This window comes from Poecilia latipinna, unplaced genomic scaffold (genome assembly GCF_001443285.1).
Source record: "Poecilia latipinna isolate Pla-1442-1.1 unplaced genomic scaffold, P_latipinna-1.0 Scaffold763, whole genome shotgun sequence".
Lineage (NCBI taxonomy): Eukaryota > Metazoa > Chordata > Actinopteri > Cyprinodontiformes > Poeciliidae > Poecilia > Poecilia latipinna.
The window spans coordinates 42,172-67,413 of NW_015113379.1; the positions used below are offsets into that span (position 1 = coordinate 42,172).

The window sequence follows — 25,242 nt, forward strand, 5'->3', positions numbered from 1 at the left end:
GCTGGACATCTGGCAAATCAGCAGAGCATTTCTGTGCAATAAAATACATTTTTCTGATTGCTATATGAGCAATGAACCCGCACAGCTTTTTGAATTAGGTCACTGAAATGATTAATTTTATTTAGCGATATCAGTGTCACGCACCTGCATGATGCGACATTTCCGTGAAAACAGAAACACAGACATCCATGGCACCTGTAAAGCTGGACCTTTATGAGCAGACACACGTCGGATCGGTCATGAACGAAACCGCTTCAAACAACAACCTAACGTCATGACGTTTACACAATTGCACTTCGTTTTCTTCTTTTCGTACCTTTGTTAGGTGAATTCGCTACAATCCGCGTGATAAAAATTCAGATCTTTTTTCTGTTTGTTTAATCTCTTCCTCAAGGTGACTATCGGACCCTTCAGTTCAGTCTCTTTGGGAGCCTCCGGCCCTGCGCACCACATTCCCATGCAGATAAAAGTCCTGTGTTATCCTACTCTTCAGAGGACGCGTCTCAAACTTAAAAAAAAAAAAAAATACTGCTAAAGGAATGTTAGGACATTTCCATTTAAAAAAATACTTCCGTATAAATTACATGGTAACAACTGCTTATTATACACCTCTATGTACATCTGATTGGAAACATTTCCAACAGTATAAATTAACATTCTTTTTCTCTCTGTCTCTCTCTCTCCCTCTCTCTTTTTTTTAAATCGACATTGCACATAAAAAAGTGTAAAAACGGCACTGAACGTACATGCTGAGTTCGCTACGTCTTGTCGTGCAACGTGGGCAGCTCCGGCGCTGGACGGGCCAAGCACCCCGCCCCCCCACCGTGCTGCTTTCTATAAAGTGTAGCAACAACATGTGCAATTAAAATCCAGAAGAGGAGTTTGGGGTCTGGGGGAATTACGTTATAGGATTTAAAATCTTTGTTAGATTGTGAAGTCACACTGTGGTACAGGCAGTTTAAATACAGTATATTCTGCTGATTGTCTTTGTACGGTGATGTAATTGTGATGTTTTAATGGGGGTTTTTTTTTTTTTTTTTTTTCTCTTCCCCTTCCAGGACAGACTGCAGCAACACACTCCAATCCTCTGTTAACGGTCGTCTCTGTATTATCCACAAAACGGAGACAATCAAAACAATGGCTCCTGCACACGCTCGTCTGCTCCAAGCTGATTGAGACAAAGGAGAGCAGCTGCTACAGCCGATAAGTAGCTCCACAGAATCCGAAACGTGTTCTTTCACCATGCTAGCGTAAAGTAGTGTCTTTCAGATGGAAGTGGCTCTATAAATTCTCAATGCAGAATGGTAAAAAATTTTTAGAGTGAATGAAGCCATTGCAGGCAACAATCTGAAACTCAGCTCACCTGGTTGGCGTTGGAAATTTGGAGTCTTCTGAAATATTCAAACAAGCCGTCACAAAACAGGTTGGACTCGCACCCCTGTTGTAAGATGTGTAAAAAGCCCTAAAATAAATTCATCTTTTGCTGCAGAAGCATCGCCTCGCACTAAACTTCAGTTTGCTAAATCAACACCAGAATCAACATGCTTTTATTTTTACACCACATGTCCTGATATTTCAAAGGATTCAAAATGCCATGCAGGCTGGGCTAACCCAGATTCCCAACAAGGGCGGGCCCACAGCATCACTGATCCTCCACTATACTAAACAGTGGGCAAAACTCTTTCTCCAATCTATGTCTCTTGTTTTAAACCTAACCCAAGTGGTTACGGTGGATGAAAAGGGGAAGAGCGGAGAAACAAAAACAGTTTGTATATATACTCCAGATGTCGAGATGTGGCTGAAAGGTAGTTGAAGTTAAAGTGGCTAACCAAGACCAACTAAAATGAAAAGTTGTCCACGGACGACCAAAGTTTAACGAGTGGTCGGGTCTGACCCGAACCACATGCGCTTCAGTTTAAGTCCCAGCAGCTTTTTGCAAACTCCACACATGTAGAGTTTGTGTGGCAGCTTTTTGCATGGCATCTAAAGGTTGCCACGGAGACTTGGTGATCCCAAGATGCCACAGAATTTCTTTTACCTTTCTTTTACAACATGAATCAAATTAAAGGCGGGGTTTACTTAATGCTGTGTTGCTGAAACAAACGAAGTTATATGAAGGCTTTTTACGCATCTTTACCGGGGCGGTGTGCAGGTTTCCATTCGTAAAGCAGCTCATTGGACTGTTGGGAACATGAATTTACGCTTTTCTCGCGTGCATGAGGCTTTTCTGAAATGGACCGAGCAGAAGATCCGGCATGTACCTCTGAGCATACCGGAGCGATTTCTGTCAGAACGTCTGTGTGTAAGACCAGCTTGTATTTCCAATTGGTAGTTTTTGTTGTGTAATGATTTCAAAAAGGACTCTTTCTGAAACAGACTCTGCTCAGAAAGTAAGGACTTACTGCAAACATAAAGGTCACAAAAATTACTACGTATATATATACATATATATAGGCAATCTATTAATTAGAAAATCTGGATGTCTTATGTTTTAATAACAAATTATGCTCTTACGAAAATATACCTTTTATATTCCAAATGGACCTGAGCTGGATTTTTAAAGCCATAATCAGACGCAACCAATCGAACCACAACATGAACGTTATCACGTTAGAAGGCACAATTCGTCCTCCCCGCCTCCCAGCTCATCGCCGACACCCGGTGCTGCGCGGCGACCGCTTCAGCCTGCAGAGGTCTGCGGTGGGACGGCTACGGCACCCCTCGCTCCTTCAGTCCCGGATTGAGGCTTTAAAAATCTAGATAGACCTCCAGCTCCCAGCTGTAGTGTGTGTTACGTCACACCTGCCTTTTGTTAAAGTGGTCGTCGCACTTGTTGTTTTGTCGTGTAAAGTTCTGCTGTAGTGACTCGACGTGCCTAAATTGTGGTTCCAACTGTGGCGAGTGGGGATAACAGGGCTCACCTCCGACTCTCCATCTTCACTGGAAACAAAGTGTCACGAGTAGCTTAGCATTAGCGTCATGCCACAGGAGGGGAGCTGAGCCGGAGATCAGGAACAGAACAGAACGTTTGATCTTAGGTAAAAAATAAATAAATATTCTACTTCCGGGGAGATAGGGGTACCAAAGTGCAAACACTTATATGAGAACTTTGCTAGAAGAAAACCTCCACTTGTCGGTCTAAAATAGTTTTTGTTTTTTTGTTTGTTTGTTTGTTTCAGTTTTTTTTTTTTTTCAAACATCTTTGATGATCCACTCGTTGCAGCCGTCCTCCTGAGCGCGACGCGGCCTCGAGATTGTCCTCGGATCCGGCGGGCGCCGTCGGGTCAGCGCAGCCTCTACTTGTGGTGTCACTATGACGACGTGCAGGCTGGATCCCTCCCCGCCCCGTCCCCAGTGAATTAGGAGGCTCGACGGCGTGCTGCCACCCGCAGGGCGGCGTCAGAGAGGCAGATCCTCAGAGTTTAGACGAAGTCCTCGGTGCTACCGTGTTAGCATGTTCCTGAAGTCTGAAACACTGCCTGGCTGGTTTTGGGAATGTTGGTACTGCCTTTGCTGTTGCTGTTGCTGCTGCTGCTGCTGCTGTGGTTGTTGTTGCTGCTGCTGCTGCTGCTGCGCAAGTGGCAGCTGCTGTGTTTGTGGCTGCTGCTGAATGTATCCCATGGTGCTTTGCTGTGGGACGTTAGTGGCGTGTAGGAAAGCTGGAGTAGATCCACCATGTACAAGTCCTTGGGTCATCTGTGGAAACAAAAAGGTTTGAAAAAGGTCTCTGTTCAATTTGGTTAGTGAAATTTAACCTTTTATGGAAATGTAGCGCTAACTAGACACATAATCTTACAGAAGTATTACCAAAGGTCAACATTTTGTAAAGTTACAACCACAAACCTGAGCGAGCTATGAATTGGGATTTTAATGTTTCAGAAGTAGTGCAAAGGGATTTAAAGGTATTTACATCTAAAACTAATTTATTCAGATAAAATAATGGATTTACATCTGTATTACTTTCATGTCTCATTTTTAAAGGGATATAAATCCACTTCTCCAACTTCCAGTGTCATTTAAAAGCAGCCAATCAGAATTTATTCTGCTCCGTTGCCAGGGAGACAAGAGAACAATATCACCTCTGTGATTGGCTGTCTGAAATGTCATAGCAAGGGTGTTATTTTCACATTTTTTTATGAAGTGTCTTGAGACAACATTTGTTGTGAATATTTGCCACTATGTTGTGATTCAGCAGTCAAAATTCCTGGAGTTGTGTGCCGCCATTTGATCAGCTTATATCTATATAATCTTTGAGAAAACGCGAGAGGCTGCTGGGCAGCTGAGAGGTTAATGTGGCCTTCAGGACCACTGGGATAAACCGACAAAAAAAGATTTTTAAAAATGGATCTAAAAATAAAACGACTATTGCGTTCATGAAATGAGTAATACACAATATCTGCATATTCAAACATAACCTATAACCTGTCAGATGTCTTTTCAGTTTCAGAGAAGAAGGCTTTGATCGCTTTTGCTGCTGCTGTGTACCTGAAAGAACTGCTGGGGCTGCTGGAGCTGCACGGAGTGCTGCGAGGCCTGAGGCTGGCTGTGGTAGGTTGACTGGGCCTGATGCGTGATGAAGGAGTTGTGTGGGATCATTATGGGGGAGGTGAAAACGGGGGAGGGCACCAGCACGGCGTTGCAGTTGACCTGTTGCATGGTGAAAGAGGTGATCGGCTGCTCCAAGCTGTATCTGTAAGGAGACCAGTGAGGAGGTCAGACGGAGTATCACGATAAACCCAATAAATGAGCCAAGTGTCGCAGCGTGGCCGCTTACAGAGTTTGGGAGATGCCCATGTTGCACTGAGAGGGCTGGGAAGTGACGCTGCTGGTCGGAACCATGGTCTGCATCGACTGGTTGAGAAGCATTCTGCAGGAGAGACGGTTTGTGACGTAAAAACCACGTCTGCTGCATAAAACGGCAGACAAATTCTTTTTTTTTTTCTCAGGCTTCTCACCGTAATTGTCCGTCGTGACTGAACTGGCTCTCCGTCTGTCTTTGGTTTGTGTCCTGCTGAGGCCTCGTGTTGGTCTGGGAGAACATCATGGGGTTGCTGTAGAAGGGCGTCGTCAGGCTCGTGTTTGTCTGCATCGGCAAACTCACCGACTGGCTCTGTCTGCTCTGAGGAGCCCGCTGCTGAACCTGCAGCGCGGAGACGGAGACGCACGATAAGCTCCCGAGAGACGCTGACATTTCATAACAAACAACTTCTGAACAAATAAAAATAGGTTTGATTTGTTTTTCATTACCACCCAAATGAATCGTCTGGAACAACATAATCAACATTAATCATTTTGAAAATTCAGGTTGTCAAATTACAAACAAAACTTATAATTCACTGGTCTGAGGCCATTTGCAGCAAGTCTTCTCTCCACTCTAATTCCTGTCAAATCACTGTTCAATAATGGCCGCTAATGGCAAAACAATATTCATAAAGAGTAATCGTTTAACATTTAATTTACCTTAAAAAAAACCAAAAAAAAACTCTAAAAGCACTGCTTTGTAAATTTATAAAAAATTATCTTAATAAAAATGAAAAACGCAACAAAAACCTGTTGATGTTCATATTCTGAATGAATCAAGCAAAATGCTTTTCTGTGTTTATGAATAAGTTAACATCTGTTTATCCCTCTCTTAATATTCTCCACTCCATCATTATATGTTGCGCTAAATGCTATTAGCTAGTGCATGACATTTTCAGCCAAATGCTTGTAATGTTGCAGTTAGCTTAGCGGTGAGTGAATGCCAGAGCTAAGTTGTGTTTATTTTGTTCTGAAATCGTCCAAAATCCTTCAATATGGACTTTATATGGAAAGACAGCCATGTCGGTGAAATTATGAAGCTATGGCTAACGTGAACAGGTTAATTTGAGCCATTAACATAAGTTGCTAGCAATGCTAATTATGCTAAACGCTAATGTAACATGAAACAAGATATATTAAAAATGCCACCTCTCTAAACAATTTAAAATATTTCTGTTTATCATCTGTTTAGCGCTGCCTCTCTCTCTTTCTATAAATGTTTTATAAATTAAGTCAAGCTGACATCCTTAGCTTCCACTTGCTGGACTTTAGCATTGAAAATTATCTTATTTCAAATCTGCAATCTGTATTCAACCTGTGCAGACGGTGAAGTGTTTTCTCTCAAAGAGAGCGGAGATGAACTGTGAGAACCGCAGGCTGCTGGTTTTGGCTGGCCAGAGAGTTGCCTGATGACACTGGACTGGGACTGGTTCTGGTTCTGTTGTGCTGGCCTTCCTGGTCCCTGCTGCTGCTGCTGCTGCTGTTGGGCCTGGTTGAAGTCATTGTGGATAGGCTGCTGTAACAACATCTAACACACACAAAACAAATATGAATGTACTTACTGAAAAGAGTTGGTTTATATCCTGCATGTTATTGTAGAAAAATATGTATACCTCTAAAAAAAACAATTAAAATAGGGTCATAAAGTTGCATATGCAGAAATATAGGGGTCTAAGTCATTAAATATATAAATATTTAACAATTATGTATTAAACTCTGGCACTTCTGGCTTTTGATACAACAAAGAAACTCAATCTGGGCTCTGCTATAGCTAGCATTTGCCTCTAGAGGGAGACAAGCTACCTTTACTTCTGAGGATTTGGTCAGAAGCTGATTTTCTTTCTTATATGAAGCTTCAAATGTTTTTCTTAATCCAAGGCTCTAATTAGACAAATGTCCATCATTCCTTTCCTCAAAGTCTGTGCTTTTTGTACTGTAGAGAATATGTTTTTCCGGAAAAGCCGATGTCATTACTTGGCGTCTTTCGAGTGGCTGCTACCTGTAGATTAGCAAGATGGAGCTTCTCCTTAATGTCATGCAGCTCCTGCTGCTGCGTCTTGATGTCGGCCTGCAGAATGCGCGTCCTCTCCTCCAGTTGTTCCTTCAGCTGGTTCATTACGCCGAGCTGAGGCTGCTGCAGCTGATATACAGAGGACTGCTGCTGCTGCTGCTGCTGCTGCTGCTGCTGCTGCTGCTGCTGCTGCTGCTGTAGAGAAGAAACATGGAAACAGATGGGAGAAAATTAGTGTTACACTTGATTTATACCTATTTATTTTCTGTAACCTCTTTATACTGTTTACATTTAACATACTGTTTACATTTAACACACACACACACACACACACACACACACACACACACACACACACTTAACTTGAAATCGCTGATTAACTTGAGACACATATTCAGCTCAAGCACCATCAGAAATCAGCAGATGAAGACAACACAGACCAGGGAAAACATGTGAGCTGAGCACAGAAAGGCCTTCCTGCTTCAGTTTCAGTTCATTTATTTGAGACAGAAAAATTCCCCAAGTGTCGCTGTAGTTAATTATAACGAGGAAAAGCAATCCAAGAATTGTACGGCTCTTCTAGAAACACACAGCCCAGGGTTTCCTCCAGTGTATTATAAGTCTGGCGGGCCACCAGGCTTTACTTGTGGCCCCACCAGGCTAAGCATTGCTTACTTATTTAAGTCTTATTAAAATGTTAGTTTTTAAGACTTAATAGCTGGTGTTCTGGTATTAATCTTCCAATCTTTCAACAACACATAATTATCAAGTGATATTTTCGGATTTCCTGTAAACTTTAAACATTTTTTAACTCAAAAACACGACGGGCCGCTGGACGAATGACTGCCCTGGCACCCAACCACCAGGCTTAGCAAGTTTTCTGGGGGAAACCTTGCAACCAGTCTGTAGTCCAATTGCAAAATGAAGATGTAATGCTCTTTATTTTTCTTAGCCTTCTCCTGATGTCCTTTTTCTAATCGCAGTCTTATAACCAGGCCAAGCGTCAGTGTACATGAGAGCGGAGCGGATGAAACAGACCCAAATTGCAGCGGCAGTCATAACAGCGAGATACTGTACACAAGCAGAGCAGAAGGAGAGCAACAGGCAGGAGAGGAAGTCTAAACACTGACCATGGTGGAGTGCTTGCTGCAGGTTGGAGAAAGGGAGAGGCTCATTTGGGGAACAAGGTCAAAGGAATTTTGTCTTTGAGCCAAATTCTACATTGGGGAAAAACAAAAATAGACACGACTGATTCTATCTCTTCAGGCAGCGAGAATTTTTTTTAACATGAACTTGTTTGGAATAAGCTGACCTTTGACCCACTGGGCTGGAGTCTGGCAGGTGTCTTCTCTGGTCCAATGGAGGCTGACGGCCATGATTGTGTGCAGGCCTCTGTGTAGGAGTTTGCTGCTGCAAAGGAGACGGCTCACTTTTAGACACACAGACTGAGCATTGACTCTGTTAGGACAGCGTTTCCCTGGCAACCGATGAGTAAAACTGAGGCGAATGCAGTAAAAACGTAAAGCAGAATAGGTTTAAGACAACATATGATCAGTCTGCATAAATTATATGTTGCTCAACAGTTAAGAGAGAGAAGTCCTAGTAAAAAGAGAAAGGGAGCAATGATTGATAATTTGATCATTGTTATAAATGTCTGCCCAGCACATTTACAAAATGTTTTGTTTGCTTAATTTAATGACAGTGAATTAAGACTTACAATAAAAAAAACACACAAATCCTTCACTTTCTTGCATTTTTTTGATATTTTGGCCAAATGTACAGTTCAGTCCAAAGTCATTTTGGACTTCCAATAATGACTAATCAAAACTTAATCAAAATTACACAAAGTAAGAATAAAAGTTAAAAGAAATTTGTATTTGACTATTTATTTGCTACAAGAAAGATTCTTGGCAAATCTTACACTGATGAAAAGATTATAAATTTCCTTTCAAGTGGTGCCACGTTTGCGAGAAAAATGAATTTGTGGATTTGAGTATGTGGGTTTTGCCGAGATATCCTGCCAAATTGAACAACTTTATAGGCGGAAACAAAAATATGTACTGAAATATTCCATCAAGACGAACACTGGAAATCAAACTATTCTGGTCATTATTACCTTTAGAAGGGGTTTCAAACACAGACAATGCGATGGTAACGCTTTTACTGTCTAGATTTCGTTATCTGAACGCAGGGTTTAAAAAACGCAAACCAAAGTAAAACAAAATATTCTCTCCTCTTTCAAAGGGCGAGGATTGTTTTCTTGAAGTTAAGATAAAAGAAGGGATATAATCCATCTGTGGTTGTACAACAGCTTCTGATTCAGAGGCCTTTTCTGACATAAATCCACACACTGTTTTTTTATTACAGCCCACACAAACCGAGGCTGAGCAAGAAAAATATCTGCAACTCATAGTTCTGACAGAGGCTGTTTTCTAAATAAGTCCACCACTGTGTGAATGTGTTTTTCAGGGAAGCTTTACACACTTTTTATAAACAGATACTGCTATGAAAAAGCCCCAGCTGCTGCACTGTCTTCATGAATATGCAGGTGGAAGTATTTAGTGCGTTACATAGCTGGTGGGACAGCAGACAGAAACCCTGGGGTTTGGAAACATTTCATCAGAGATGCATCATCACCCACACGTATAAGGAGGTGTTGCGATGACGCCATGTCTGCTTCGTTTCAGGAGTTTTACCGCTGATTACAAAGTTTCTTAAGATTCCATAACAAAACATCCACTGGGGAATTCTCACAAAAACTAAAAAAAAAAAAACAAACAAAAAAAACTAAACGACCTGTGATTTCTATGCTGAGAAAATAAAGAAAATGTCTATAAAGCTTTGCTCAAAGTGACAAGCACAAACACAAGAACAGTGTTTTTTTTTTGTTTTGTTTTTTTACATGGAAACCTGCCTCAAAGTGACTTGGCAGTTTAGAGAGAAGAGGATGACTCACACAAAGAGTCCGACAGGGCGGTGTGGGAGGATTTCCGAGAGCTATGGGAGGACACTGAACGTGCGCCGCTGTTTCTGTCCCTCGTCGCGTCCAGGGTGGAGCAGATGTCCAAGTACAACTCCTGGGCCTGGGGGGAGAAAAAAAAACAGTATTCATGCCCTTTGAACCTATTTTACATTATGTCATGATATATGTACGAACTTTATTGGATTTTACGTTATAAAATTAAGCACAGCATAATTTTAAAGCGACACAGAATCATGACTTTGTGTGGCGTATTGTGCATTTGCATTCAGCTTTCCTGAGTTAATATAACACGTAATATGAACACCTTTAGCTACAAATAGAGCTGTAAGTCTTTTGAGTTTTATCTACCAGCTTTAGACCTCTAGAGACTGAACGGTTTGACCTTTCACCTTTGCAAAATAGTTAATGAATAGCGATTTTTAAAAAATTCAGTGTTTGAGTCAGAGCTAGATTTTGTCTCATATTTGGCTCTAACATGATCTAACTATGTTTGCATGTATTTTTAATAAATTTATATCACTTCGCATTTGTGACAAATAAGCAATTTCCTCTCGGGGATCAACAAAGTATATTTTACTCTATTCTGGGCTCAGTGGTGCAGGGAAGTGAACCTCCGTACCAGTTTCATTCATTTTCCCATCAAATCTGACCTAATCCCCTGTCTTTGCTGACAAAAAGAAAAACAAAATCCCAACAGCATGATGCTGCCTTCACCATGTTTCACAGTGGGGATTTGTGTTGAGGACTTTTCGCATTGAAATTCAAAAGAGGATGGCACCACTCCCTCTTAGCAGTTAACACAACATTCGTGTGAAACAAAGCCATGCAAAGCGGCCACTGGGAGATGGAAAGAAGCTGCTCCAACGCGCTGGCAAGCAAAATTACCATTTTCAACAATACACACCACTATCTGCCTAGTCCGACCTGGTGAATGTTACTTTTACAACCTGTTTGTAAAATGTATGTCATATTTCGCAACAAACCTTTAGCTTTGTTTAGGTTAAACCTAATGCGGTTTCAAATTCTACCAGGCTGCTCTTCCTGTTTGGCGAGCCAAAACGAGGACGCGCACGACTGGGCAAATGACAGGAAATGCCCATCCTCGACAGGGAGTGTGCCAGCCTGCGGTGAGACGCCTTTTGTGTGGACTGACACGGCAGCCATAAATCAGGCCCAACAGGTGACCCATCAACGCATTCTCCCACCTGAGCAGACAACACCGGTAGCTCCTCCACAACTACCACAGATTTCTCAGCCACTTCTCTGATTAGCGCTCTCCTCGTATTGACTGCTGGCTGCTCGGTGGGTGGCCATTTTGATATGATGGAATGAAATCTGCTTTAATTCTCGATCAAATTTAAACACAACATTCACCGTCCAGTTTACAATTACAATAAAATACACTGAAATTTGCCGCTACAACATGTCAAAATGTGAAAATTTTTGATAGTTAAGAGTAAATTTTAGGGCTTCTTAAGAATTATTCTTGTAATCAATTAATCTGTGGATTATTCTGACAATTAACCAATTAACTGGGTAAACAAAATTGCACAGCCTACAGATTTTTCATTAGAAGATGCATATAAATAAATAATTCAACTCCCTTTTTAATTAAGAGTGCAAAAAGCAGTAACATAATATTCCTTTGGTAAATCTGAGCAGGTTAAATCCAAAAGTAAGCAACCTGAGGAATTTGTGCTAAAACATATTCATAAACAAAGGTTTTTTCATCTTAAATAATGTTTTGTGCAATTCATGTATTTTTGTACATATTACTACACTCAATATGTTGTTTTTTTCCAGTAAATGGCCTTTTTTGAGTCTGAATACTCCAGTTAACGATTAATCGATTACTAACTTAGTTGATGATTATTTCAATAATCGATTAATCACGATTAATCCAATGAATTGTTTCAAACCTAGAGACATTTCTGCTTATGCAGAACTCTTACCTTCACAGAGGATGGCGCTATCTCAGGTGGCGAAAGCTCCTCCAGACCAAAAGCTCTCCTCCATTCAGCTCGCACTTCCGCGTAACTAAACGAGACACATTCGTGTGACAAGTTTCATTCCCACTCCTATCTATGGATTCTCTACCAACAGATACATCTCACATGATGCTAGACAAAAGAAAACCCTCAGGATTACCTGACAACGGTGTGAGTGCAGACAATGAACTCGGGTTTGGAGTTCCACTGGTGGTAAGTAATGTAGTAATGAGTCTGCAGCCAAATCCACTGCTGTCCCTTGGTCAGGAAGCGATAATAGCAGGATTTACCCTTTCCAAACTGCATTACTAGAAGATAAAGGGAAAATAAAAGCTGCTGTCAATGCTGCGCTCACAAGTTCCTAGTTTTATTTTATTAGTCAACCAGTGATGACGATTTGTAATAAAGAGGCAACGCTGGGTTTCTTACATTGCTTGTGACACTGGGCTATGAGCTCCAAGTCATCCACATGGTAGTAATCATAACCCGAAGTCCCAAGAACCTCAAATGGTAAGTAGCCTATGATTGGTGATGCTCTGAAACACAAAGGTGATGATAAACATGTGAGATTACCTTAATCTGGGGGTAAAATAATCTTGAATAAATATGACGATTTCAGTTTCTCACCTGTGATCTAAAAACAGGAACTTCCATTCAAGGCTGTGTCTGGACGTGAATTCGTCACAAGGATCATCCACGTTACACAAATCCTGAACAAGAGTACAGTAGCAGAGTCAGACATTTTTCCTTACAGTACTTTTTTGTTTGTTTTTGGATCCTTCTGTCCAGTGGTTTCCAGATACTGAATGAAGGTTACCACCAAAAAGGACAGTGTGAGCTACTCTAGCTTCACGCATTTGGCAACTCTGCCTCACAGTTTTGTTCTCACTAAATCACTGCATGACCATATTTGTGCGTCACTGTCAAACACGTTGAATGTTCTGACTAATCCCAAACAGATGTGGCCTTGAACTTCCATATTTATCCTGCACAAAGAACCGAGCCAAGTTTTAAAATTGGAAATGTAAAGCAAGGACTGGCAAAAAGTTTGCCACAAGTCAAAAACATTTGAAGGTGAAAGCATGAAGCCGGACGGTCAAGTAGTGACGAACTGTATTTTAATTAAAAAATAAAATAAAATAAAAAATAACGCTTCGGCACAGCAGAAAGCGTTATTGATCTGAAAGGAAAGGAAATAAATGAAACAGATCTGTTTTCCATTTAAACTTTTCTGAATTTCTTGTTTCACAACCTGACAAATATTGAGTTAAAATACTGTATTATTTGTAACATAAATTTCATTTTTGCCAAAAGGAATATAGAACAAACTCATATTTGTTCTACTGTGGTTTATTGCAGCGGAATCGCTAAATTAGCTTTAGCTTTGTTTTCATATGACTTGTTGATCATTTGCCTAGCACCATGTTTGTTGTGGATCCAGTTCATCGTGTATGAACGCAACTTATTCTCCTGCTTCATAAACTAAATACTGAGCTTTAAATGTTGAAACATCCAGTGATTTAATGACGTGCTTATCTGAGGGAGAGCTGCGGAGCTATCATATAAGAAGCTGCAACAGCCAAAACAATCTTTTTTTCCACTACGACTAACAGCGTAAGGGCTAAACTAAATTAAAAATTTGATTTTTATTCATCCACAAACAAATCGATATTATATATACATATATTCATTTGTTGACTTCTGTGATTTTATGAGTATTTTCTGCAACAAGGAAATCACGTTAGCTCTAGCATGTTCTAATTCTTCACAATTTAACGCCATTCAACACAGTTTAACAGATCTAACTGTTTTAAACATGAATATATTAAATGAATAATGAATCATATGCATGCTTCTTAATGTTGACTGGACTCAATTTGTACAGTTGAAACAAAAATGATGGGTGAATTTTAAGGCTATAAAGTCATACTTTGGAAAACTTCTAATTTTGCGTTTAGCTTCGGCTTACGACATCAGCGCTTAGCCGCTGAAGCATCCTTGGGCGATGTTATTAGATGAGACCAATGTGTCATATTCAGCCCTAACAGAGCAACAAATGTGCAGACATAACAGCGTCACTAAGGACCAAAATGTGCCATGTCCTTGGCCCTGCCTCATTATTAACACACATGCTGCTTGTTATTTCTCTGGGAGGTTTAACAACAGATAGATGAAAAACAATCAGTATTTTAGGCCTCAAACTGCTCTTACCTTCAGAAACTGTGGAGTGACTAATCGTACAGTTGCTATGAGGCAGACCTGCTCCTCCAGCGACGACTGCAGACTTCTCGGTAACGTCAGTTCATGCCCGTTACAAGAAGATGTAGGCACTGTGTGGCAAGGAGTATGTCATTTTGTTTTCAAAACGTGCTAAAATAAGGTGGATTATTTGCGTATTTTTTAAATGAAATTTTCTTACCATGGTTATGAAACTTAAAATCTCCAACAAACTTGACATATTCATACACAGGAGGCTCCTTGGGGTCCATGTTACCCCTGGCTAGATGACAGCAAAATTCAATATGTGTCTCACCTGCAAAGATTGACAAATTTTCCACATTAGAATTTACATGAATTTACATAAAATCATCCCTTACTCTTTTTAAACTCTGCAGACCACACTTTTTATTATTTTTTTATTAAAATAAAACCTTTCACTTCATAATTTTCCACTACTTTGTGTTGGGCATTCACGTAACATCCTATTAAAACACATTCAAAGTTTGTACTTGTTGCATCTCAAAATGGGACAATAAGTGTGAGTACTTTTTTAAGAATTTGTCATGCTTTTTTCACTCTTGTGCTGTAATATTGATAAATGGCTTTTTTTTTAAGTTTACACTCATAATTTTTGTTACTGTGCATTATATCGATCAAATGCTTTGTTAATATTTACTATTCTATAAAGAGAGGTCCATGGTTTAAAGCAGAGAAAGCTCACTTTAAGCTGTAGGTGATTTACAACACTACTAGTTTAGGTTCTCTGACAATTCTGCAGCTGCACTGATTCAACTCAACTATAAGTGGATAAAAATCAGGCTTTCCTGCAGTTACAAAGCCAGACTCTTGTTTATACAGATGGCTCTTCAGCAGAGTTGGCGATCGCTCCAGACAAGGCTAGGAGGCGGCCATTAAGGCCTCTAATGTCAGCCGGAGACACCGACGATTCCCCCTCTCTCTTCGTCAGAAAAAGCCCATCAGAAACACAGGATTAAGGTCAGCGTCTTTGGCCTCCCATGCCACACCGCTTTGGATTACTGTGTTAACATAACAGTGATTTAAAGTCTTAACTATGATACTAAGCTAGCTCCTATTATTAGCTAAAAGTCTAATCATAGATACACGCTAATTAGAATTGCAATAAAACACAGACTCCAGAGCCGTCGCTTCTTCAATGTACAAAGAGCTGAATAAAAAATTGCTGCTGATGTGAGAAAACCTTTTGGATCTCAGCAACCAGGTGTCAAGTTTGTGGTTTAAACAATGTCCCAAATAGGTGAGAATAAAATAAAGAGCAACAGGATCAGCAATGAGTGGAGCGCTTCTCTCTCTCGTGTTACATTTTTTGCTTCTCGTAAATAAAAGACCATCTACAGGTTTAACCTTTGTACTTCCGCCATGCTCCAGCATGGTGACCCAGACACCGATCGTGCAGCGAGGCCTCTCAGCAGGATACTCACTGTCAAGGAAATCAGCAGCAACGGGGTCAGTCATCAGCATGTGGGATGATAGCAGCTTATACACCTCGCCGTGTTCGCGCTCCGGGAGGAAATTCAAGATATTTTGGTCCACCATATCTGACTGGTGGAAAAAGAGACAGACGTTTGTCAGTCATTACATGCTGGCAGGACCTTCTCTCACGTGTGTGGTCCTGTTCCTCTGTCTGTGGGCCTGTCACAATAACAAACCTAGTTAGACGATAAATTGTCCCAGCAGTTATTGCGATAAACGATAATGTTGTTTTGAGACCATTTTCGACTAATGTCGTGGCGATGGCAAAAGAATCCAAGAACTGATTCTAAACTTTAAATTGTAGTGAACATTTAACACATTTATCTTGGATATTTTAAATATCCAAGATAAATAAACAAAACAACAAAAATGTCCTTCAAAAACAGGGGCAGTTGAAACCAAAACACCAGACAGAAGACTCAACAATTCATGCTAATGCAAATTATTGAGCTTTTTTTTTTCTTTAACTTATCATGCAATTAATTGATTTATTGATTATTGTGACAGGCCTATTTGTATGTTTCTACATAAATCTGTTGAGGAAATGTGATTAGCATAATGCTAATCTTCATTCAACAAAGAAAAACAGACAAAACCTGTATTTGTTTAATTATATCCTAATAGTAAGAAGAAAAATTTATTAAAAGACCATAAATTTTTACTTTTATTCAAAAATATGAACTCAAAACAAGATCAAATGTGAATAACAGTTACTGGTGACAAATAACAGATTTTCTTTTTCCAATTAAGTAGCCATTGATACTGTGGCAAAATTAGCTGAAAAGATGATTAATGGTTAATTTATCGACTCCTCCGACTTACCGGTAAGTGGCCAATAAGTGATGACACACTGTCAGACACATATATGATGTTTCCATCTGTCGTTAATGCAACAAGGAAGCCATCCAGGGCCTGAAAGAGGTGAATGTGTTACATTTATCAGATGATCACTAATTAAAGTCTCAGATTCCTACATCATTTTGCCAATCGTGTCATTCATTTATCACTATAAAGAGAATTTGCAAGAGTAATATTTCACATCAGTCAGAATTCAGACTAAATCATCTGCTTCAAGGACGCATCCTGCTCAGGTTTACCTCCAACATGAGCTGAGTGAACTCTTCATTGCTGAGGAACGAGGGCTTCCAGTCCTGCTTCACGTCACAAATCTCGTTCTGCGCAGTGATGTCTGAAAGGACGACGCAAGGTCAGTGATCGAGATTAAGTGGCTGAAATGATGATCTACAGATGTTCGAATGTGCGCAGACCTTTCTGTTTCTGTAAAAAGTCAATCGTCCTCTGCAGTATGGTGGATTTGTCCATCTTGCGCGGATGGCCTTGACCCTGGAGCATGGTGCATAGCTCCTTGATGAGCACATTGAACTGGTCTCTTCTTTTCTTTTCAGATTTGTTGCGAGAAGCTCTGCAGAGCAATGCACACATTAAAAAAAAAATAAAAAATGGCAGCACAAGTGCAACGTAGTAGAAGTGGAAAAGCACCAAATTTCTATTTAGTTGAAAGAAACAGCTTGCTGATGCTCTAGTTCATTACATTTATTTAAATAGAACAAATATTTCACAGAACTTATGATGTGACATTTACTCAAATTTTATTTATAATTTAATAAAATACGATATGTAATTAGGGCTGACAAGTAATTTTTTTTTCTGATTAATGACAGGGTTGCTGGGAATTAATCATGGTTAATTAATTGTTCAAAAAAATGAACAGAGTTAATGAGTTCTCAGTGTTTTTGTTAGTGATGTCAGTAGAATAAAACACAATGTAACATGTAGAACATGGGATCATTCCTCAGGTCTTTGATGCTCTTGTATTTAAAAAGAAAAAATTATGTCGTTAAAAGAATATAACATAAATACATGTACTTAAACAGAATTAACCTAAAATTCACCATTCTGTGTGCATGTTTATCTTGCATTACAAGTCAAACAATCAGTTTTGTGAGTTAATTTTAACAACTTCTAGTAGCTTCAGCTTTATTGTTTTCTTTTGTAGGTAATGTTTAACTTCTCTTCCCTATGTGCTTGTACAGCTGTGTTGATAATTTGCTTCAAAGCGTTTTGATTATCCCGGTCGGCAAGCCATTTGGCTTTTTCAGGTGTCCGAAAGAATGTTTAACTTTTTCTTATCAGAAAAGTCCTTGCTTAAGTAACTGAACGGTAAAATGGCCCCTAATTCAACTTGTCTACCACCTCCGAACACAAAGTCACTGAAAACCAAAATTCATGTCGCATGAGAGCTGTTAATTCGAAGACAATGTAGGTTGTACCTGTCTATAAAAATGGCGATCACGACACATTCATGCTAACAGATGAAACAGTAAGACAGGATAAAGTACCTTTTTGCCCTGTCCTTCTCATCTTCATCCATTAAGTCCTCCACACAGCTGTTGGTACTGAAAGCACAAGGACGGGCCAATTAAATATATTGTTTGAGAATAAGAAGTAATCATTTGACTGTTTAACATGCTGCAACAAGAAATAAAGTAATTGTCAAAACCCAACAGTGACTCAGCTCTTCTTGACTTTCCAGGAAATGTGTGACAGTGTGCCAGCTGGCCGTGAAGCAGAAGCATAACATTTACCTAGATATTATTTACAGTCTTACAAAGTGACGTGAGTAAATATGCATATGTCACTTTCTACGTGTCAAAGAGTGTCACAATAATTCATTTCTGTCTTAAGAAAAAAGCTCTTTCAGACAAAGTCAAACTAGCGTCGGGCAGAAATGGTGAAATGTCCACAGTGTCTGCCATAACTCTGTTAGCATAACCTGGTAACCCAGTTCAAGCTCCTGGGAATCTTCACCTTTAATCAGGTCACTGTGGTAGATTTAAAAAAAAAAAAGACTGCTCAGTGTTTATGGAGACATGCAGCAAACCTCTGCAAAATTTAAAATCCATAATTTACACATGGTCGTTACACACAGCTGCAGCACAAAATCTGTTTAACTGCAGCACAAAATGTGGGTTGCAGTTGACCCACCAGTAAAAAGCCACATCAGGAAGTAGTTAAAAAGCCATAAGCAAAATGCACTGTAAGGGGTAATGCTGGATTGTGGACCAAGTGTAATGTAGTACAAAGCAGCTGGTGGACGCAGAACGGAGACATTATCTCGTCTTCCAGTCTTGATGTGAAAAGAGAAACATGCGGATCGGCCATATCTGATGCATGCTGTTTACATTTAACCCAGAACGTATTTACAGCGCTTGGCTTTCTACAGTACAGCCTTATTTCAAACTGTATCAAATCAAACTTCTCCTACAAATACCCCGTATTGACTATGTGGACTTTGTTTTGTTGCAAATTGATGAAGCCCAACATTGAGTTTTTATAAACAAAGTATTATCTGTGAATACTTTTTTTTTTAAATAAATTTGCAAAACATTCTCAAAAAAATAAATAAATTACACAATGTCATAAAGGGGCATTTGTGGTTTGAATTTTGAACAAAGAGATTCATTTGACACAATTTGCGTGTTACACAAAAACATGTGTAACACGTGAAGTGCTGTGAATACTTTCCATGTAAAAGCATGGTGAGGATGATGGATAATAGCTTTGCTTATATTTAAAGAATCAAATGTACTTAGGCAGCAGGCTTCTGCACAGATTAGAGTGTCGAGTTTTTTCAGGGAAAAATCCTGCATGTCGTATGAATTCATGCGACCCCACAATGCACAAAATCAAAAAGAGCACAAGCCGGTGGACTTGTCTCATCTGAAAGTAATTAAGATTGATTTTTTTCGAGCTACAAACAGTCCAATGTTAAGTACGATGAAAGATCAGTGATGCTGTGGGCCTGTTTTTCTACCAAAGGCCCAGTGGATACCAGGAGATTATTAAATAGCAAACTGTTGGCCTCTGCCTGAAAACTGAAAATGTGATAGTGACCATACATATCACCAAAATCGTACGGAAATTAATTTCCCACCAGTTTCAAAACGGTAACACTTGCTTCTTTTTATGTCCTTAGAAACGTCTCATACAGATAAAACTCATTGGGGAGATGTTTGTATTTTGACTCCTTTTAAGGTGGCTAAATTATTCCAACAATACACTACAATGAGATGGCATGCAGCTGTACAAATCTACGACAACAGACCAATGTTAGTGTGTTTAATACTCACTCCCATTCCCTAAGCGTGGACGGACACGGGCCGCCGAAGTCTGAAAGGTTGTCCATACTCACTCCCTCTGCCAACTAGGCCCTTTCTGAAGTCTTGGAAGTCCCATCCGTCCTGACCTTGTTGGAACGCACTATTGTAAAAAACTACTTGCCCAAAACCTTCTTGATTCCCCTGAAGGAATGCAGAATCCTGTAAAATGACAGAAAAATAATATAATTGTAAATATTAGCATGTTGTAGACTGATTAGCAAAGTTATACGTAAAGAAAACATACAATAAGAACCTTATCGCAAGTGACCTAGTGGTCACTTGCGATTTTAGATTATTTATAGGCCTCTCTGCCTTAAATAAATAGATCTGACCAGCTAAGCTGAGTGTCTGCACCCTTTATAACCTAAAGAGCTATTTTGGCTTTTTAGAGCCACAAGCGTCACATGACTGTTACATAACAAGACGACTTGTAATTTTAGATACGTAGCCACTCTAGGAAATTTGGAGTCACTTTTAAAGAACCCCCATTTTATTTCTATTTTCAGGATTCAAAGTAAAGATAAAAATATAATTTTCCACAGGAAGGATGGATCTTCTTGTGGGATGAAAAACGACATTAAAAAGCATGTTGAGAAAAACACAATTAAAAACATATTAGTGTTACTTTTAGTCTTTGTACGATTGGCAAATATTGCAGGAAAACATAGCTAAGACAATGCATTTATTATATCTTTATTAAAAAATAATAGTTGGTTCTCCATCATTTTTAGCCAAAGTTATTAACAGCCATTGTAGAACGTCCAAAGATCAGGGAACTCGTATCATTTCTATTCCTCAATAAACACCATGGCACCATGTCGAAACATTGTCCATTTATAGTTTTGTCTTTTTCTATTTTTTGTGAAGATCAAAGAACGTAAAGCTTCTTTACTCTTTGTAGTTCATTTTTTAGATTATGTCAGCAGCTGTGCAGCCAGAAAGCAACACTGACCCAGTTCCAGTGGCATCTGAACGGGTCTTTGCTGTAACTCTGATAAACAGATGATGTGGAAGCCATTTATTCCAGTTTTGATTAGGAAGTCTGCCTCCTGCCTGTAATTGAACCCTGCCATCACCTAAAACCAGGCAGAATGAGTAACATTCACCTGGACAGTTTTCTAGCTACCTGTCTTATTTAGCCTTATTCAAACCAAAAACAGGAAGTAAGCTAGCAACGCAACAATCTTGCTATGAGGATAAAAAGCATCAATATTTTTAAATGAAGGATTACATCTAGAAAGCGTAAAGTAGTGAGAGTTTCCACATCCTGCCTGCAAATGCAAATTTCACACTTGGAGTCAGTAGTTTCATTCAGTTCAGTTTATTTATACGGTGCCAGTTTGTAACAAAGGTTTCAAGGCTCCTTCCAAAACACTCAAAAAGTTCATAAAAGGAAACACAATGTCAATTCAAAGTTAATTACATATATTTCAATTTGACTTGAGAGTTATCAAGCTGTCACAATCAGTTCATTATTCAGATTAGTGAAAAATTTTCAATTTTCAAACAGACTGCATCACATAGTTAAATTTGCAGCAATGCCCCATTCTGAGAATCCATGGAGCATCATGGGAAAAAAAAAGTCTCCTTATACTTCATCTTTTCTTGAAAGTGTGAGTAAATATGATACGCCTCGCCAGGAAGTTGGCCATCTGTGAATTTTTATCTTACTTTTAAACCTTTTCAAATTCAAGTACATCAAAAACTCACTTATCTGCACCCAAACTACATGAAAAATGTATGGCAGTGGTGTTTAAATTAACTTTTTAAACTATTCTTATAAAACACTAGACTCCGGTTTTATATGAGATTTGTCTATTATTGCTAGTTCAATTTAATGCCTTCCTGTGGAATCATTAAAAATGCAATGTAAAGTAAATGAAGCATATCCACCTAGGGAAATGTACTTTTGAACTAAATGAGGATTTTTGAACAGGAGGAGCTCTCCTGACCTAGAAATCTGCCAGAGGCAGGCACATCTTTTAATAACTCAGCAGAAATCAGAGTGCACCAACCTTCTGCACACATTTTGTTTACGGCAGGCTTGAACAGAAACCAGCATACACCTCTAACATAAACATAAGAACCGATTTAGTGACTGTGGCCATGGGTAAAACAACAACAGCATTTTGTTCCTCTTACTGGCTCACAGACAACACTAAGCTACCAGTTTTAACATACTTGCCTTTAATTTGATTAACAAAGTCAAACATAGGGAGGTTTGGAAATAAAGTGAACCACGTAGTGATTACTTTTGGGTCATGAATATATGTGGTGAGTCATTTTAATGCAGGCAGTCATCAGCGTTTGCTTTATTCTATGTAGACAAGGAGTTGCCTCGGGTCAGACTGTAGCATAATATGTTAGCTCAGTCATTACAATACACGAAGGCCCACTATCACAAAACAGCTTACCAGAAATAACAGATGAAAAAAAAAAAAAAAACTAAAAGACTTTGTTCCAATTAGCAACGGCTGATTAAGTTTTACGTCTTTTCCCCAATAATAAAACGCAATAAATTCTGACGTGGAGATAAAAACATATATATCTAAAAGCAGGAGTAATGTTTTCAAACTTAAGCACTTTCTGTGTTATCTTAGACCTTTTCAACACTCCCACAGCAAACATGGAGATAAGATTATATGTCACCGGTCTTGGAAGACAACTTGAGACAAAAAATTCGGAGCCATAGCGATGTATTTGTACAACAAAAGTCAAAGAGTCAATTGACTGTAACCCCAATAGTCTCCTTTATATGGATCCGCCTCGCTCAGAATGAGATTTAAACGGACCACAAACTTTAAAACTGAAAAAAAAAAAAAAACAGCACTAGAGTATATTAAACAGTCATTTCAATATCAATGTATGTAAAATCACAAAGAAAGCCATTACATTTGAGGCACTATGCATTCCTCCTCTGCATGGCAGTAATGCATCTGCTCTGCTGGATGGATATTTAGATTTAAAGTGTTGAGAGACAGAAAGCTCAGAGAGAGAGAGAAGAATGTTGTGATGATGGAAGAAGCAAATGCAAATTTTCTTGAAATGATTGATCCTTGATTAAAACACAGAGGCATATTTGAAGTCACACTTTATTAACATTCTTCAGGAGTCATTTTTGTCACATCTGAGAAAACTGAAGCTGTAGCAATTCTTCACGTGGATCAAAGTAAGTCACTTAAAACTGATGCACCAAGGCTCTTAGTTTTACTTTTATCCACTTTGTCCATTTTGAGCTGGTGCTATATTGCACTTTCTTGTCAATTCAAACTGAAATGGAGAAAAAAAAAATCCATCCAAATAAAATTTAAACACTACATGAGCCATTTATTTTGAATTTGAAGGACATAATGTTAGACAGCGAATACAAATAGTGTGAAAGTCGCAGGTGAAATGCTTAAACTGTACTGCAAAGTCATTTAAAATTATTATCATTATTTTTGACTGAAATACAACTTAGTATTGAAGTTTTCAAAATACTTGTAATTATTAAGTTCAAAATAATGAAAAATGTATAGATAATGTCTTAATTCATTTTATACTGGAGCATTTATATTATACTCGAGTTTTAAATGTTTTGTGGTAATACATTTGTGTTATTGTCAATTTGTCAGATTTATTATACACTACAGATTTGTCAGAAAGTTAATGCAGAGCTTTTCTTCAACCATTTTATAGTGTAAAACAGAAAAAAAATGAATTTCTTTGCTCTAGAAATTCATTTTTAAAATAGAGAACGTCTCATTTTCTATATATACAGTGTAAATCTGTTAATAGGAACAACTTGACCTAGTTTGTGAATGTATTGTTTTACGTTGGCAGCATGACTTGATGCGACTTTACTCTGTAAAGCTGTGTATAAAGTGAAACCACATTATTTTACTGTGTAAAGGTTGAACTCCAACCTACAAGTTAAACATCAAAAAACCATTACAGTCTCCGTAAACTCATTCCTTTGGCTTTTTACAGCCTCTAACTACGAACTTGAACACCAGCTGCTAAAGTTCAAGTTCATGATCAACGATGAATGTTAACACACAACAAGAGAATAGGAATGGAGGAACTACTTGTAGTTTACTCATGGGACTCCCAAAATTCAACTCAGAGCAATAAATGCTGGGTTCTTAGAAAAACGAGAACTCCTTCTAGGAAAGAAGTCCAAGTTGTCATGACGGAGCGCAGCAGTTCTCCCTAAAGACAAATATGGAATGTGATACGCAACAGTCCACCGTTACACTTCGAAACTGATCTGAAACCACGAGATCGGATTTCTGTGTTTGTAGTCAAACACTGTATTTCTCAACACACGAAAATCTCAACTTTATTTCTGAAACAATATAGGCAGAAAACTGTAAATAGCATAAAATGTCACAATCCAAATTCAAACTATATGGAATTGTGGTGTGACAGGTTTCATTGTGTTCTTGAGATTGACATGCATTTTGCAGAAATGTATCATTTCACTCCAGCATTGTTCAGTTACGCTTTGTCTTCTGCTTTGTTGTAACATTTGCTTCACTGCTCTGCTCTACACCTGCTTGCTGTCAGTCATTATTCATCTGCTTCCTCTGTGTTTACTGCGAGTCGTTCCAGCTCGACTTGAGTAACTGTGGAAGGGTTTAACTCGGCCTGCCTTTGTTTGTTTCCATCGTCCGCTGTCCAGAAAACTGGAGACTGCTCGTAAATATTTGACCCTTGATTTGTTACCAAACTCTGTCTGATTTTGACCCCTGCTCCCCAAATAAACCTGATTGTTTGGCTTTTACAATCTTGTGCCGTCCTGTTTTTAGGTCATTCGTCCTCGTCTCAAGATAACAGAAGCCAATACGGTTGGGGTGTAAACACCTTATTAGCATGATATTTCACCCAGTTGCTGTTGGTGCGACTTTTTCTGGTAAGGCTACTTCTTTGGGCTCCAGATTTTAAGCTGCTGTTTGAAACTCGTATTTTGAAATAGAAAAGGAAGTAATACTTGAGTTACCTTATTGTATCAACAGAGTCGAACCTTTGGCCAACAAAACTTCATTACAAACACCTAAATAAGGCTCATTTAGGTAAGGATAAATACGGATATTTATTTTAATAGTATTTTTCTGGTTTGTTGTTTGGAAGTTGTGCTTAGGCACAATGTCTTCCAGTAACATAGATACCCAGTAATATTTTTACGTTTCCTGTAATCTTAACATTTTAGCAGGTCTTAGCTTAGCAGGTTTTCTGTGTTATTTTACAGTTTGTTTGTTTTTTTTGTCTGGTGGACACCATTAATACAAATTTAGGATACTTTCACTGATCAAATTTGAGCTGGATAAATCTACACTCAGAGGTGTATTAAAACTCTGTGTCAAGTCTGTGATATATATACTTTTGAAAACACACAAAAAAGAGGTGATTTAATATTGTTAGTGATTTTGGGGGAGTTCTGGAAAATATTAGATATAGATAGGCACTATTCAAACCTGGATTCAAATATTGTTGCATTGATTCTATAATACATTGTTTGAGTTTTGATCCCCCCCCCCCCCCCAACACCCTGAAAATTAAAAGGTA

General features: G+C 38.9%; 1 protein-coding gene across 7 annotated transcripts in view; it reads right to left on the bottom strand.

Moving 5' to 3' along the window:
- Positions 1-389: 389 nt before the first annotated feature.
- npas2 (neuronal PAS domain protein 2) overlaps positions 390-25,242 on the bottom strand; it is a 49,062-nt gene continuing 24,209 nt past the window's right edge. For 4 of the 7 annotated variants that reach the window (XM_015046068.1, XM_015046069.1, XM_015046070.1 and 1 more), the window contains exons 2-22: positions 19,666-19,854; positions 17,875-17,931; positions 16,783-16,937; positions 16,612-16,703; positions 16,337-16,426; positions 15,463-15,583; positions 14,202-14,315; positions 13,994-14,112; positions 12,410-12,492; positions 12,212-12,318; positions 11,943-12,090; positions 11,747-11,831; positions 9,768-9,894; positions 8,124-8,221; positions 7,942-8,028; positions 6,800-7,006; positions 6,116-6,328; positions 4,956-5,140; positions 4,775-4,867; positions 4,486-4,690; positions 3,442-3,696 (exon numbers count right to left, since the gene is read on the bottom strand). In XM_015046068.1, coding sequence (XP_014901554.1) covers positions 3,442-3,696; positions 4,486-4,690; positions 4,775-4,867; positions 4,956-5,140; positions 6,116-6,328; positions 6,800-7,006; positions 7,942-8,028; positions 8,124-8,221; positions 9,768-9,894; positions 11,747-11,831; positions 11,943-12,090; positions 12,212-12,318; positions 12,410-12,492; positions 13,994-14,112; positions 14,202-14,315; positions 15,463-15,583; positions 16,337-16,426; positions 16,612-16,703; positions 16,783-16,937; positions 17,875-17,931; positions 19,666-19,721 — 2,697 coding nt within the window. In that variant the 5' untranslated portion in view covers positions 19,722-19,854. Of the gene's footprint in view, positions 3,697-4,485; positions 4,691-4,774; positions 4,868-4,955; positions 5,141-6,115; positions 6,329-6,799; positions 7,007-7,941; positions 8,029-8,123; positions 8,222-9,767; positions 9,895-11,746; positions 11,832-11,942; positions 12,091-12,211; positions 12,319-12,409; positions 12,493-13,993; positions 14,113-14,201; positions 14,316-15,462; positions 15,584-16,336; positions 16,427-16,611; positions 16,704-16,782; positions 16,938-17,874; positions 17,932-19,665; positions 19,855-25,242 lie in introns of those variants that run through there. The other 3 variants (XM_015046071.1, XM_015046073.1, XM_015046074.1) reach the window with 3 other exon arrangements.